Below are 14,340 nucleotides of genomic sequence, written 5' to 3'. Positions count from 1 at the left end.
TTAGATAATTATCTGTCTCATTATGTGCATTCTTCGTCATGCTTATAAATGATTTTCTTTTTGTTGTTTTTGTAACTCCTTTTAGGATCTTAAGAACAAACGTAATCCTCGGCTAGTGCCATATGCATTACTAGATGAACGTACTAAAAAATCAAACAGAGATAGCCTCCGTGAAGCTGTTAGGACATTTGCAGGCTATGGTTATAATGTTGAGCCACCTGACCAAGAAATAGGTATGTACATTCAGTAAGAATCATGACTTTTTATTTCCCGTAAGTGCTGGGAAAGAACTTTAGACACTGGAATAGGTAGGCAAAACATAAAATGTGTGAGATAATAGTAGTGTATTTTTGCTGGTAATGTGAATAAAAGGTGGAAATGTACATTGTGAATGTCTTGTGTATTATCAAGTTACGTTTATTTAAGATTGGTTTTCATTGATTGTAGGATAAGTATTGAATTTTCATAATTTTCAGATTGGAGATAATCTAGAGTGCGTGTGAACAGATTTCATTTGGAAATCACTCCTTAAATCTTCTGAAATTAAGTGATTTGCCTAAGACAATTCATCCTTTCCTGTTTCTTCATGATGAATGAAAAGTCTGAAATACATGTATGCTTATTGAAAACTAGGAAAGTATTTGATAAATAATCAGATGCTGCACTTCATTTTCTAGACTGCAGCTGTAAGTTGTTAAGAGCAATTCACTAGTATTTCTAATATAATAAAGGTAGAAGTATTGTATCAAATATGTTTTAAAATGTGAATTCCTAAATATATAAGCGACATAGATGGCTTATTTTATATCAATAAAATACTTTTTGGTTTTTACTAAAGTAGGTTGTAAGCAGTTTTAACTACATTTTCCTTGGACTTTTCCATTACACTGAATGTTAAACTTCTAAGGTCACCTCCAGTCAGTTATATGTTTGTGGCTTCTGCATAGCGTGACAGATAATTAATTTTTTTTATTCTAAATACATAGGCACTCACCCTGTATAGAATTAGAATGTGTTAGCCTGGGTATGCGGATTATTTTTCCTCCTTTTCTAACATTTGCTATGAAGGTTCTTAAACTTGCTGAGGTAGATAATGGCTATTTTCAGAAATAGGAAACAATGAATACAGGTTGAAAAGATGAACAGTGACATTTACAGTATTATCTAATTATAAAGTATTTTATTTTGATTTTTTACAGCTGACCAAACAGTGGAAAAAGTCAGCATTGACAAGATACGTTTTTTCAGAGTAGAACAGTCTTATGCAGTGAAGTCCGGAAAGTGGTACTTTGAATTTGAAGCTGTAACAGGTGGAGATATGCGTGTTGGCTGGGCCAGGCCAGGCTGTCGACCTGACATTGAACTGGGAGCTGATGACCAAGCATTTGTTTTTGAAGGAAGCAAAGTCAGTGCATTCTCGCCCTTTTATTATTTTTAGCTATTAACAGCCTAAGCAGAAAATGGCAATATAGGTTTCCTCTGCATACTCCAACTACTGGAATATTTTTCATTCTTAAAAGGATACATCAGACCTCTGTTTTTTAGTATCTGCATTTTGGTTCAGGTCATTGTAATTATGCTAACAATGGTATGTTGTTTTATATCTATCTTCCTAGGATATATCACCTAAGTAAGGAAGTCTGTTGTAAGCATAACGTAATTCACCATTCATTTCCTTTTTTAAGTGGTAATTCACAAAACTAAAACTAGTTTCTTCAAAGATTGGACCACAGTTGCATTTTCTCTTTTATGTTGTTTTTGCTTTTTGCACTAGCTTTCTTAAACTGCCAGAAACATGATAACGACTCTGCACTTGTGACACATGTAGTGTCAATGAACGTTGATTGTTATCCAGATTCTAAATTGCTGTTTGCACATTTCTGAAGTTATGGTTCTCCTTAGATGGTTTAAATGAAATAACTAAGATATTAATTAATTTATTTACCTGAAAGCCATTAATCAATGCTTCTAGTAAATTAGTTTGAGAACTTGAAAGTTAAAAAAATAAATAAAATTAAGGGTAGAATTTTATTATTGCTTAACTGGGATTATGAGACCAGGTTGTCATTATAAATGAACTATAAAGCTTTATTCACTTAGTATTTTAGCTGTCTACAAAACATTTAAAACATTTCTAGTCTTGACTGATTATTTTATTCTCTAGAACTTTTGATCTCTCTTCTCTGAAAATGTTTACTTTTCAATTTTAGCATGTTGTTTATTTACCTGATTGTTTTTTTGTTTGTTTGTTTGTTTGTTTTTCTAGGGCCAGCGTTGGCATCAAGGCAGTGGGTTCTTTGGACGAAGTTGGCAACCAGGAGATGTGGTTGGTTGCATGATAAACTTGGATGACAAATCAATTATCTTTACCCTGAATGGAGAGTTGCTTATAACCAGTAAAGGTTCAGAACTTGCATTTGCCGACTTTGGAATAGAAAGTGGTAATTTTCTTTTTATATTTGTATGGCTATGAGGAAAAAAAACAAAAAACAAAAAATAGAAAAACTAGTCTTCAGCCTAGAGAAGAGAAGACTCAGAGGAGAGCTTATAGCAGCCTTCCAGTACCTGAGCTTCTCTGAAGGCATAAGGTTGAAGTGTAGGAGAAAGAATTTGTAGTACAGATGGAATTGTTGGCTTTTAACTGAAGTTACTCTGAGTTCTGTGTTAGAAGATATGGAGAAAACTGTTCAACGTTGTATTTTTATTGATACTGTCTGCTACTTGGAAAATGAAAATGTTTGGTCGTGAAAAATACCAACATTAAGGAGACCTGTATTTTTCCAACATGAATGATGGACAGATTAAGATTGGCCAGAAATGTATAGACACTGATGACAAAATAAATTTTAAACATATATTGAGATAATTCAGTCTCATGTCAACATCCTTTTGGAAGTTCACTGTCCTGAGAGATTATAACATTCATTAATACCTTCAGTCTAGTCAAGTTTGGATTCTGGTGTCCAATTCATTATATAAAGGCTGGTTTATTGGCCTAAAAATAATGACAAATATAACTGATCCTCCTAATAAATGAATAACTAACCTGAGCAAATCTTGTTTTTTTCAGATTTGATTGCTTAAGAAGCTACCTCTTGACATTTTTGTTAATCTTTCACATAAGTCAGATCTTCATTTTAACAACTGTTAAAATGGTTTATTGTTTGAATAAATGGCACGGTGCATGTAATGTCCATTCACTGTCAGGGTACTCAGGGTTCTGTTGAATTATGTTGAGCTCAGTCATTAATACTTAAGGTAGCTTTAAATCCTTGCTACTGTGTCATCATTTTGTGTGCATTTCTTTTAGGATCTAAAGTTCAGTTCACATTAGATACATTCAAAATAGTATGTTTGTGTTCTCCAAATAACTTGATGTGTGCTTTTATTTTTGGTTTTGTGTCATTTCCTTAGGTTTTGTTCCAATTTGCTCACTGGGTCTGTCTCAGATTGGACGTATGAACCTTGGAATGGATGCCAGTACATTCAAGTATTATACCATGTGTGGCCTTCAAGAAGGTTTTGAACCTTTTGCAGTGAACATGAACCGAGATGTTGCTATGTGGTTTAGTAAACGTTTACCAACATTTGTTAATGTGCCAAAAAATCATCCTCACATAGAGGTAACATTACATCTTAGAGAGACAGCTGTTTATCAACTGCTTGTTTAGCAAGCTGAGACGTTAAACCCTTACTAATACTTACTGTCATCATCATATAGTTTGACATATAAATCTACTACGTCACATTAGATAATTCCAGATGATCTTGTATAAAAAAATCATTTATGGTAGCATTGCTATTCATACAGATATAAGCATGTGAATTAATAAAATCTATGTTTTTCTGTTTGAAAATGTTGTATGGAACAATTTGAGAATAATTAGTAATCAATTTGGATGGAACATATTCTTCTCTTCAAGATAATGTTATGGTCTAAGAGAAAAGTTCTGAATTAATTTCAGAAAATTTAACATAGCTCTTTCAGTTATCTCATCCTCTGGTTGCATACTATTAGTTATCAGTGTGTTTCTTGGAACAGTATTTTGTTAAAATAATTTATTTCTTTTAGATATGGAGAATTGATGGAACCATTGAGAGTCCACCTCGGTTAAAAGTTACTCACAAAACATTTGGTACACAAAACAGCAATTCTGATATGATATACTGCCGTTTGAGTATGCCCATTGAGTTCCGTTCATCATTCAACTTTGGCGTGGGTGTGGAAAATGCCTCATCTGATGCTCTTCAAAAACGGTTAGACCTACGTTTTTTTAGTTATCCTATTTCATGGTCTTAGTGTAAATTTAATATTCTGTGTTGTTCTTTGTTATTGTACATTTAAGATTTCATATTAGTTTTTGCACTCTCTAAGCATATAGGGTGTGTATTACTGAGTTTTTTTTTTGTTCTTGGTAGTTTTAATAACTTTATAACAAATTCAATGCAGAACAGTACATACAGATAACATTGGGGAATCTTTTCTGAAAAGATGTGTCAAAAAACTTACAGTCATTCATTGCTGAGCATCTGCCATCCCTCTGAAATCAGTGGGATTGCAAAGTGCTTTATGTAATCTGGAAAACAAACTGAGAATCCAATTCCCACTGGATACCTGTTCATCTTCCTGATAGTTCATAGCTCATTGTTATTGGAAAAGTGAAATTTTCTTTCCATGCAAGGAAAAAAAAGATTGTGAGAGAGATTTTTAAACATATCAGGTACTGCCAAGTTCAGGACCTTTGAAACTTAATGAAACTTAACTCTCCACCTTAACTGCAGCAAACTATTTTGGGTCAATGTGCACAGCCTGTAAAGTCTTTGCATGTTTAATTTACTGATATCAGGAGTACTCAATGCCTAGCAAACATGAGTTAGCTTGTAAGTACATTTAGTTTAATAATGAGAGCTTGTATTTATATTTATTTTACTTCTGTTTTATTCATTGAAGTAATGTACTGATTTTCCTCTATCTTTAGAAAACACAGCCAAGAATTTCCTGCTTCTTCTACCACAGTAAGTAATCACACTGAGATGCTTAGTTCTTCTTGCTTTCTGAAGTGGGTTTGGTAGTGGTATCATGTTCATTAGAAATTGATCTGTTGAAAGAAACCTTTTGAATAATATACTACAATATAAAGCTCTGTATAAGTAACATCTAGAATTCTATGACTTGAGGCATAAACTTCACTGTCTCAATCTACTATTAAAAATTATTTATTTTGAAAAATCCACATTGAAGTTGTACATTGAGCTTTCTTTTCATTATTACTTGACTACTTCAGGAAATAACTTAGTTTTACTAACTAATATGTTCTTTTCCTCTTTTCAGTGTTTTTATTCCTTGCGGATATTTGCTGGCCAAGACCCATCCTCTGTCTGGGTTGGCTGGGTAACACCAGACTATCATTTTTACAGTGAGAATTTTGACATAAATAAAAACTGCACAGTGACAGTTACTTTAGGAGATGAGAGAGGCAGGGTTCATGAAAGGTATGGATTTATTGACTACTTATTAAAAATTATATTTTTATATCGCTGTTCAAAGTGAAATATCTACAAGCTTGATTACATTCTGAGCATTTATTTAAACTAATAATAATATAAATTATGGAGTAGAACTGTTCTATGTTCATTTATATACAAATGTGTTTTACTCAGACTTGTTAAAGTGAGTGTATTTACTTTTAAAATTCTGTTCGAACAAATGTTTTGGGATGTTTTTTTCTTCTAACATCCACATTGGTTGTTAAGAATGAAAGTCTTACTTCTGCTGTATTTTACCTAAGAAAAGAGAAGCATGATAATTTCCATAATTTTAGAAAAGGGAAGGAAAATGCACTTTGTTAGTCTGATATAATACTTTACCCAAGATGCTTACAATAAAAAGATTGATGATAGTAATTAGAAAATAAGGCTAATTGTAGCAGAAGCACCTTTAAGTATCTCTGTTACTTCACTGAAAAATACATCTTCATGAATACTGTCAAGTTCAGTGTGAATTGTGATTTGTTGTCTTTTTTTTTTCTTGTTCCTGCAGTGTGAAGCGCAGTAATTGCTATATGGTTTGGGGAGGAGATATAGCTGCTAATTCTCAGAGATCAGGTCGCAGTAATGTTGATTTAGAAATTGGATGCTTTGTTGACCTGGCTACTGGAATGTTGTCATTCACTGCCAATGGAAAAGAGCTTGGCACTTGTTATCAGGTATTATCAAATTTTCAGGAAGTTATCTACTAAGTTGATAATTTTGATGCTATTATAAAGATTTCTTTAGCTTGTTTAGAAATCAAAGTGAGCACTAGTCATGTTACAATAACATATTTTCGTATATTGTACTGTGGTGAAATTAAGATTCTCAAAACAAAGATAGCCAGCAGCCAAACATTTTTAAATCTGCAGCACCGTGATTCAGTGTGATACATTGTGATCTTTAAGACTGGATACAAATACTGAACCTGAAAATCAAATAATTTATGAGATCTCTTAAAATACAATACTTCACTGATTTTAATATGACATTAAGACTTGTGCCATCTTTATAAAATGATGCACTCTCACCCTCCTGTCATCTTCTTCTGATTTTGTCTTTATTCAAAATTTACTTACAAGCTTAATTCATAGTGAGATATTTTGTTCATCATAAAATGTGGAAGAATGCTAGAGGATGTATAGCGTTCTGAAAAGCTGTATTCTACCCTCAGTCTGTATTATGGGTGCATTTCCAGGAGTGAAAGACAAAGTAATTAGTTGTAAAGTGTCTTGATTTTTAAAAGCCATTTTAGTGTTGAATTTGGTTATAATTTAAATAAATCAACATACTATCTTAGGAAAGCTCATGTTGTAGGCCTGTTATCGAATAAGGCAATGCCTGCCTATAAGTTTGGTGGGTCTGTAAAGATAACTCAGCAAAACTTTTACTGTATTAGAGATAAACTGCAGGTAGACGCTGACTGTCACTTCAGTACAGTGTCTGCAATTATTTGATAGTAAAATATAAGCTATACAGTATTTATTTAATATCATATTTGGATAGAAGATTATTGTTGCCATTCTAATTTTTTAATCTCATTTCTTTTCTAGGTTGAACCAAACACAAAACTTTTTCCTGCAGCTTTTGTACAGCCTACGAGCACTAACTTAATTCAGTTTGAACTTGGTAAATTAAAGGTATTAACTATTTTCTTTAAATATGCTCTTTTAAATCTGTTTCCACAGAAATTTCTGCTGAATTGAAATTTTTTAGGAAGACTGAATTTTTGACAAGAGTTTTCATTTGATTAAAATGTAAACAAATTTCTTCTGTATACCTAATACATTTATGAAGGTAATTGATCATAAATTAAAGCTGTGTTTGTCAAAATAAACTGGATGTATTTGAGGAGAGCACCGTATTGGTAGTTTTTAAAATGTTTGTTACAATAACTCACGTTTCTGTGAGTTCTTTGCTATTAATAAATTACTTTACATTTTGATATTATAAGTTACAAGATGTTACAAAAATAATTCTAATACCCTTTCTTTCAGAATACCATGCCTTTATCAGCAGCAATTTTTAAGAGTGAGGAAAGAAATCCTGTTCCTCAGTGTCCCCCTCGCCTTGATGTGCAAACAATTACACCTGTTTTATGGAGTAGAATGCCTAACAGCTTTCTAAAAGTAGAAACAGAGCGTGTCAGTGAACGTCATGGCTGGGTTGTGCAGTGTTTGGAACCTCTGCAGATGATGGCACTTCATATCCCAGAGGAAAACAGGTACATTTTCAAGGAACTAGAGTTGGAGGATGCTAGGACTAGGGTTGGTTAGAATTCGTCATCCTATCTTCTATAAAATTGTATTCATGAATTTTAAGTAGGTAAAAGAGGCCAAACAATTTTAACGCCATGTGATGATATTTGCATTAAGTAAGGGAAAGCATAACTACTTGATTTCCTTTAAAATTTAACATAATCTGTCTTAAATCTCTAGACCTTTAAACACAAAGATATTGTAAGACTGAAAAATATAAAGAACATGCAAATATAATTCTGCTGATTGCTTATCTATTAAAACTATGTCATCTATTTCTCTTTCATCTGCTTTAAATTTACATGAATTTTTTTTTTTTGCTCTTATTGATGAGGTCCTGACTTCCTTATATTTTGTTTTGCCTTCAGTGATGATAATAAAGATGTATTAAAATATCAAATATTGTAACTAATGATAAGTCGGCCTATAAACAAAAGCGAAACAGAAAAGCCAGTTTAAAAACTATAGATTTAAGTTATTTTTGTAAATTAATAGCCAATTTTACTTATCATTAATGACAATAAATTCAAGAAAAGAGTCAATAATATTAATACTGTGCTTCATCGAGGGGGAAAAAAAGATCTACAGTTTCAACATTCTGAGTACATGACTTTGAAAAACTAAGACATGATTTACTGTAGCTCCCAAAGAATCTTCTCTGTCATGGATCTTTTCATCCTGTTACATTCAGTGCTAATTTTAAATAATCTCATTGAAATATTACCACATTTGCTATGGGATTCGTATAATAAAGTTAGTTAATATCATTTGTAATGGTTTAAACTAGAACGGGCTAAAATATGCACAGATTATAAACTTAAAAAAAATAATTCGTGAAATTGATGAGTGTTCTGTTCTTTTTTTCGTAACAGATGTGTTGATATTTTGGAACTATGTGAACAAGAAGATTTGATGAAGTTTCACTATCACACTTTAAAACTTTATAGCTCAGTTTGTGCTCTAGGTAACACTAGAGTTGCTTATGCACTTTGTAGCCATGTAGATATATCTCAGTTATTTTACACAATAGATAATCAGTATTTGCCTGGACTCCTACGTTCTGGATTCTATGACTTGCTCATTAGTATTCATTTGGACCATGCCAAGCAAGCCAAGCTCATGATGAACAATGAATTTATCATTCCAGTTACAGAGGAAACTCGAACTATTAAATTATATCCTGATGAAACAAAGAAGCATGGTTTACCTGGAGTAGGGCTTAGCACTTGTCTCAAACCAAGCTTTAATTTTTCTACTCCTTGCTTTATTGTAACCTCTGAAGAACATCAGACATCCAGCCCAGATATTCCACTTGACACACTTAAATCCAAAGCTATAAGTATGTTGACAGAGGCAGTACAGTGTAGTGGTTCTCATATACGAGACCCTGTTGGAGGACATATTGCATTCCAGTTTGTTCCTGTTCTTAAACTCATAGCAACATTGCTTGTAATGGGAGTTTTTGATGATGATGATGTGAAGCAGGTGTTAATCCTCATTGATCCCAATGTCTTCGGAGATCACAAGGAAGAAGCAGAAGAGAAGACAGAGAAGGAAGAAGTTACACAAGTTGAAGAAAAAGCTGTAGAAGCTGGAGAAAAGGCAGTAAAAGAAACAAAAGCTCCTACAAAGGGCTTATTGCAGACGAGATTACCAGAATCTGTTAAGCTTCAGGTGACCATTTAATATAAACATATTATATGTGCTGTGCTATCAATGAAAGAAAGGTAATACTTTGTCTGGTCTTCATTTTAAAAATTTTGGAATCTTGGCTGTCTTTATTAAAATCTGCTGTATGGCTTCATCTTAATAACCAAATTTGATATTATTATATTATCTGGTATAGCTATTCCTCAGAGTTTAATATGCTAAGCTGTTGAATTTATCTGTTTTTTCTACTCTAGATGTGCCACTTACTCAATTATTTCTGTGACTGTGAGCTGCAACACAGAGTGGAAGCAATTGTATCATTTGCAGATCACTATGTATCAAAATTGCAATATAATCAGAAGTACAGGTATAATGAACTCATGCAAGCCTTGAACATGTCCGCAGCTTTGACTGCCAAGAAGACTAAGGAATTTCGATCTCCTCCACAAGAACAGGTAATATTAAACAAATGACTGAATCTGAACATTAGTGTAATGATAAGAGTTCTGACTTCTATACTGCCATAGCAGCTACTAAAGAATCAGAACTGAACTTGAGATAAAATTGATTAAGATGCCACAAAATTCTGAATGTCAAAATGCTTATTCCAGTACTCCAGAAATCAAGCTCTAGATTGCAGTTGGTTTTGGGTTTCTCAAGAGCGTAGACAGTTTGAACATTTTCATCCAACGTCGGGGAACTATGATTCAGACAGTTCTAGAAGATAAGTTAATAAGTTTTGTTATCATGTTGTATTGACTTGAGATTAGTGTTGTGTTGGCATTAGTATGTTGGATGTATTTATCTTCTACATTCAGGAAATAGCTTTATTATTAAGTGTGCTGTATTTTTATGACAGTTATACCTAAAAATTGCAAAGGAATATTGCCATACAATTTTCAGTAATGTGTGTTAAAAATCTATATTTTATGCTGATTTAAGTATGGCTATATAGTAGGTTGTGTTTTAGGCTCAGTACCTTTAACATATTTAAATACCCTTAAAGATTAACATGCTGCTGAACTTTCAACTGGGAGAGGATTGTCCCTGTCCAGAGGAGATTCGGGATGAACTATATGACTTCCACGATGATCTTCTAATTCACTGTGGTGAGTAACAAGGTTTATCAGATCAGTTATAAAATAAAAATGCTTCCTCTCTCCCTCCTTCCCCTTTTTTCCCCTTTTTCCTTGTCTTTTTTCCTTTTTTTTTTTTTTTTTTGTAAATGCTTTTCTCTCTACATGCTCATTTTTTTCTGAAAAACTTCTGTTACATGCTACCAAAAATACAGAAAGCCTGTGACATTGTTTCAGGTTTCATTGTTAGGTATTTATTAAATATTTTCTTGTATTTTTCTGTTAATGTGTTGGTTTTAGACTCAATTAGCAATAGCAAAAATCATCCAAAAAAAAAGAAGGCTGGGTTACCTTCAAAGATTTATATAGATGTGCGTACATGTGGAAGTAGATAAAAGGAATTGAAATTGCATTATGGCTGTGAAACTTAGTAGTGGCAAATTAAATAAAAAATAATAGATATGGGGTATCTAATAATAGATAGCTGTTTTAGCTGAGTTTCCTGATATATACGTAAACATGATATCCATTATAAGACACTATTGGAGTGAAGCTTACAGTATGAGTTGCCTGCTTTTCCTCCGGAGGCTGAACCTGAATTTCCTTAGGGTATACGCAAGGGTGAACTAAATAAAATATTCTGTGTAACTTCGATTGATTAAATAATCTCATTTGATATGTGATGCTCAAACTATTTCTTTAGTCCATTGAGATCTTAGTCTAATTAAGGCAGTCATGGAACTGCTATACCATTTACCATGATGCTAATATTTATAGTCAAGTCAGTCAATTATTACTGCTCATTCCCAATAATCATGCAGTTAAAATTGATAGACTTTTTCATATCTGCCTTCTTGGTGTCATGGTTATTCTTCCAGTGCCTTTCATGGTCCTATGGTTCATGGCACAAATCTTGTTCAAGAAGAGAACAGGGTCATTAGAGTGGGTTGACAGCATCTAAAGTTCTTCGCTAAGAAGAGCATAATAATGTTAGTTTCTTTCTCCTACTTCCTCGATTTGCTTGAGGTCATTTTTAAATGTTTGCTGATACAGTCTGTTAGTTCTTTCTTTACTCATTACCCTTAAAGCCAGTTTTACTGAGTTCATGTTATTATATTATTTTAGTGACAAATAATAAACAGTTTGTGTTTACTTTTAGTAGCTATAATGAGTCCCCTGATTCTGTACTTGTATTGCTAAATCTTCTGCTTGTGATCATATTTCTGGGTACGCTGTTAAAATCTCCAGCAACTGTCTAGCTGTGAATTTGTGATAAGCCAATTAATTTACTTCAGCTAGCCTAGAACCTAACATAAAATGGGCCAGTATTTAGTTTGTGTACATCACAATCTAGTTTGTTTTCATCAGATTCTGTATGAGGATATTGTGTGGGATGATACTAAGATTAAGATTTGTATCTGTAAGGCTAACCATGTTATGGATGGAAATTATGTTAGTTTAATGTGATATGCTCTTGACAATCCTGTGTTGGTTGTCATTGATCCTTTCTTTTAAGTGTTTATCAGAAACTTTGTTTCTTTGATTCCAGCATTTTTCTTCCAAGCATTAAAGTGCTTATCTTTTCAGCTGCTCTATATTCTACCTGTTTTTGTTAAGAATGATAATGTGGTCTTCCCTGTTCAGTTAGCACTTGATCATGTTTCTGGTTTTCAAAGATATTTGGCAACACGGAGTTCTCTGAGGACTCCAGGATGAAGATTATTGAGATCCCACCTTAGCTGGAAATATCTTCCTTGTTACTGTGAAGTCTTGTTGCTGGTAGTATTTTAGAGGCATACTTTTGCTTACTACCTTATTAATTTGTACGTTGAAGGAGATGAGAAAGTAGTCCAGCAATTAAAGTACTGTAATGATCTTCTGGATCCTAAACAGAACCATGTTCATGACTTTGTACAGATTTATCATAGGGGATTACTCCGAATAAATACTCCATAAATCTGCATCCTGGCCTAGTCCTGAAAGTCAGTACAAAGCTGTCACAGCTGCAGATAAAACTGAGTATGAGTTGTGCTTGGAATATTTAAACAGCTTTTTAATACTACGTAAACTTTGCAGTCTAAATGGAAAAATATGTATGCAATCAAGTAATTAAAGGCCTCATCATAGCAAATATACACAAATAGTCTGAATTAAAGTTGCTCAGGCAGTCATAATCCTAGTATGTCCTAACTGTGAGTGATTAAAGTTGACAGCAAAATAATAATCCTCTATCATAATTTTTGTGTACAGTTTCTTGGTTGTAAACAAAACAAATTTAAAGCAGATTGTATTGTATAACACCAATTTTACACTTAACTCGTTCCTTTACCTGGGTTAAAACTATGTGTTCCAGTGCACAGACCTCTACCATTTGAATTAAGCAATTAACTGAAAGCAAAACTAGCTGGTCAGTTTCTGAATGGGTTGCAGCTCTCAGAAGATGGAGAATGAATGATATCTGGTATGGAGCAGAGTGAATAAGATGCTGCTTTCTCCTCTCTTGATACTGTCTTAACTCTATTCCCCTCTGCTCAGCTCTTGTGAAGCACTATCTGGGGTATAGCATCCAGGCCTGGGTCCCCCAGCACAAGAAGGATGCGGAGCGCTAGGAGTGGGTCCAGAGGAGGGTCACTAGATGATCAGAGGGCTGGAGCACCTCTCCTCTGAAGAAAAGGTTGAGGGAACTGGGCTTGTTTATCTTGGAGAAGATAAACAATGAGCTCTGGGTAGATCTCATTGTGGCCTTCCAGTACTTGAAGGGAGCATATAAACAGGAGGAGGAGTGACTGCTTACGTGACATAACACAGTAGTCAAAAAGACACTTACCACCTCTTTAAATAGTATAAATCTGGATGTAAGAAGTGTGTGTACTGAAATAAATGTAATTTATTTCTGAGCAGTGCTGCTGTAGCTAACGTCTTAAGGTTGCTGGCCTTAACACACCTTTTTTTCCTACATGAAACTTGCTGGTTAAAGAATTGCTCTGTAGATACTTGCATTTTTGAAATATAAAAGGAGTTCATCTTAAAATACTTAACACTTGTTCTTATTATTTTTATTACCTGCTAAGGTATTCCACTAGAAGAGGAGGAAGAGGAAGAGGAAGATTCCTCCTTGACTGGCAAACTTCGTTCATTAATATACAAAATCAAAGGTCCACCAAAACCAGAAAAAATAGAGCCCAGGGAAGAAGAAGATAAATCACCTAGTAAGTTTTATTTCTGTATAAATACTTCTGTGATACAAGTGATGGAAATGTTATGTGATTAACACGAGTTCATTTGCTAATGAAAATTCATAATGTACTGAAGAAGGAGACTACCTCTTTATCTTTGTTTTACCTATTAGAACAGTTATTCTACATATTGAATGTATTAGATGTATCATTAAACAGGGAGTTAAAGTGTGGAGAATATTTTGGATCAAGATCCTTAAGGTTTTGTTTGAAAATTTGCATATTAGAATAAAAGAAAGGAGGAAAAAATCAATTATGGCACACTGAACTTGACTCAAGAATTCTGAATTTGACATGTTTCCTTTTATAGGTCTGTGGGTGTTTTTTGAAATCCCAAACCTGTCTTCTTTACAGCCTAATTCTATTTTAAATTTCTATTCCTCCATAAGAAGATGTCTACTACACAGATACACTACCAAGATACGTGTGACAAGATTCTTTTCCAGTTGCTGTTTTGTTTTTTAAAGAGCTAGCTTTTAACATGCAAGGTTTTGTTTTGAATTCTGACCAACTGATGGAGGACAGGTATTTCTTCTATGCAGTCTCAAAAAATAGGTAGCATGGAATTTGTAGCCTTGTGTGACCAGATTG

At 33.5% G+C, this 14,340-nt stretch overlaps 1 protein-coding gene across 6 annotated transcripts in view; it reads left to right on the top strand.

The window, feature by feature from the left end:
- The window catches only part of RYR3 (ryanodine receptor 3), a 184,748-nt gene that overhangs the window by 78,601 nt on the left and 91,807 nt on the right, over positions 1–14,340 (top strand). For all 6 annotated transcript variants that reach the window (XM_015287302.4, NM_206874.3, XM_015287303.4 and 3 more), the window contains exons 25-38: positions 86–233; positions 1,200–1,405; positions 2,267–2,441; positions 3,415–3,623; positions 4,073–4,257; positions 4,980–5,016; positions 5,333–5,493; positions 6,041–6,206; positions 7,083–7,169; positions 7,527–7,753; positions 8,660–9,461; positions 9,692–9,892; positions 10,444–10,546; positions 13,585–13,722. In XM_015287302.4, the coding sequence (XP_015142788.2) occupies positions 86–233; positions 1,200–1,405; positions 2,267–2,441; positions 3,415–3,623; positions 4,073–4,257; positions 4,980–5,016; positions 5,333–5,493; positions 6,041–6,206; positions 7,083–7,169; positions 7,527–7,753; positions 8,660–9,461; positions 9,692–9,892; positions 10,444–10,546; positions 13,585–13,722 (2,845 nt within the window). The remainder of the gene's footprint in view (positions 1–85; positions 234–1,199; positions 1,406–2,266; positions 2,442–3,414; positions 3,624–4,072; positions 4,258–4,979; positions 5,017–5,332; positions 5,494–6,040; positions 6,207–7,082; positions 7,170–7,526; positions 7,754–8,659; positions 9,462–9,691; positions 9,893–10,443; positions 10,547–13,584; positions 13,723–14,340) is intronic.

This window comes from Gallus gallus, chromosome 5 (assembly GCF_016699485.2).
Source record: "Gallus gallus isolate bGalGal1 chromosome 5, bGalGal1.mat.broiler.GRCg7b, whole genome shotgun sequence".
Classification (NCBI taxonomy): domain Eukaryota; kingdom Metazoa; phylum Chordata; class Aves; order Galliformes; family Phasianidae; genus Gallus; species Gallus gallus.
Note: the sequence above shows the minus strand (reverse complement) of the source record. Positions and strands in the feature narration are given on the sequence as shown.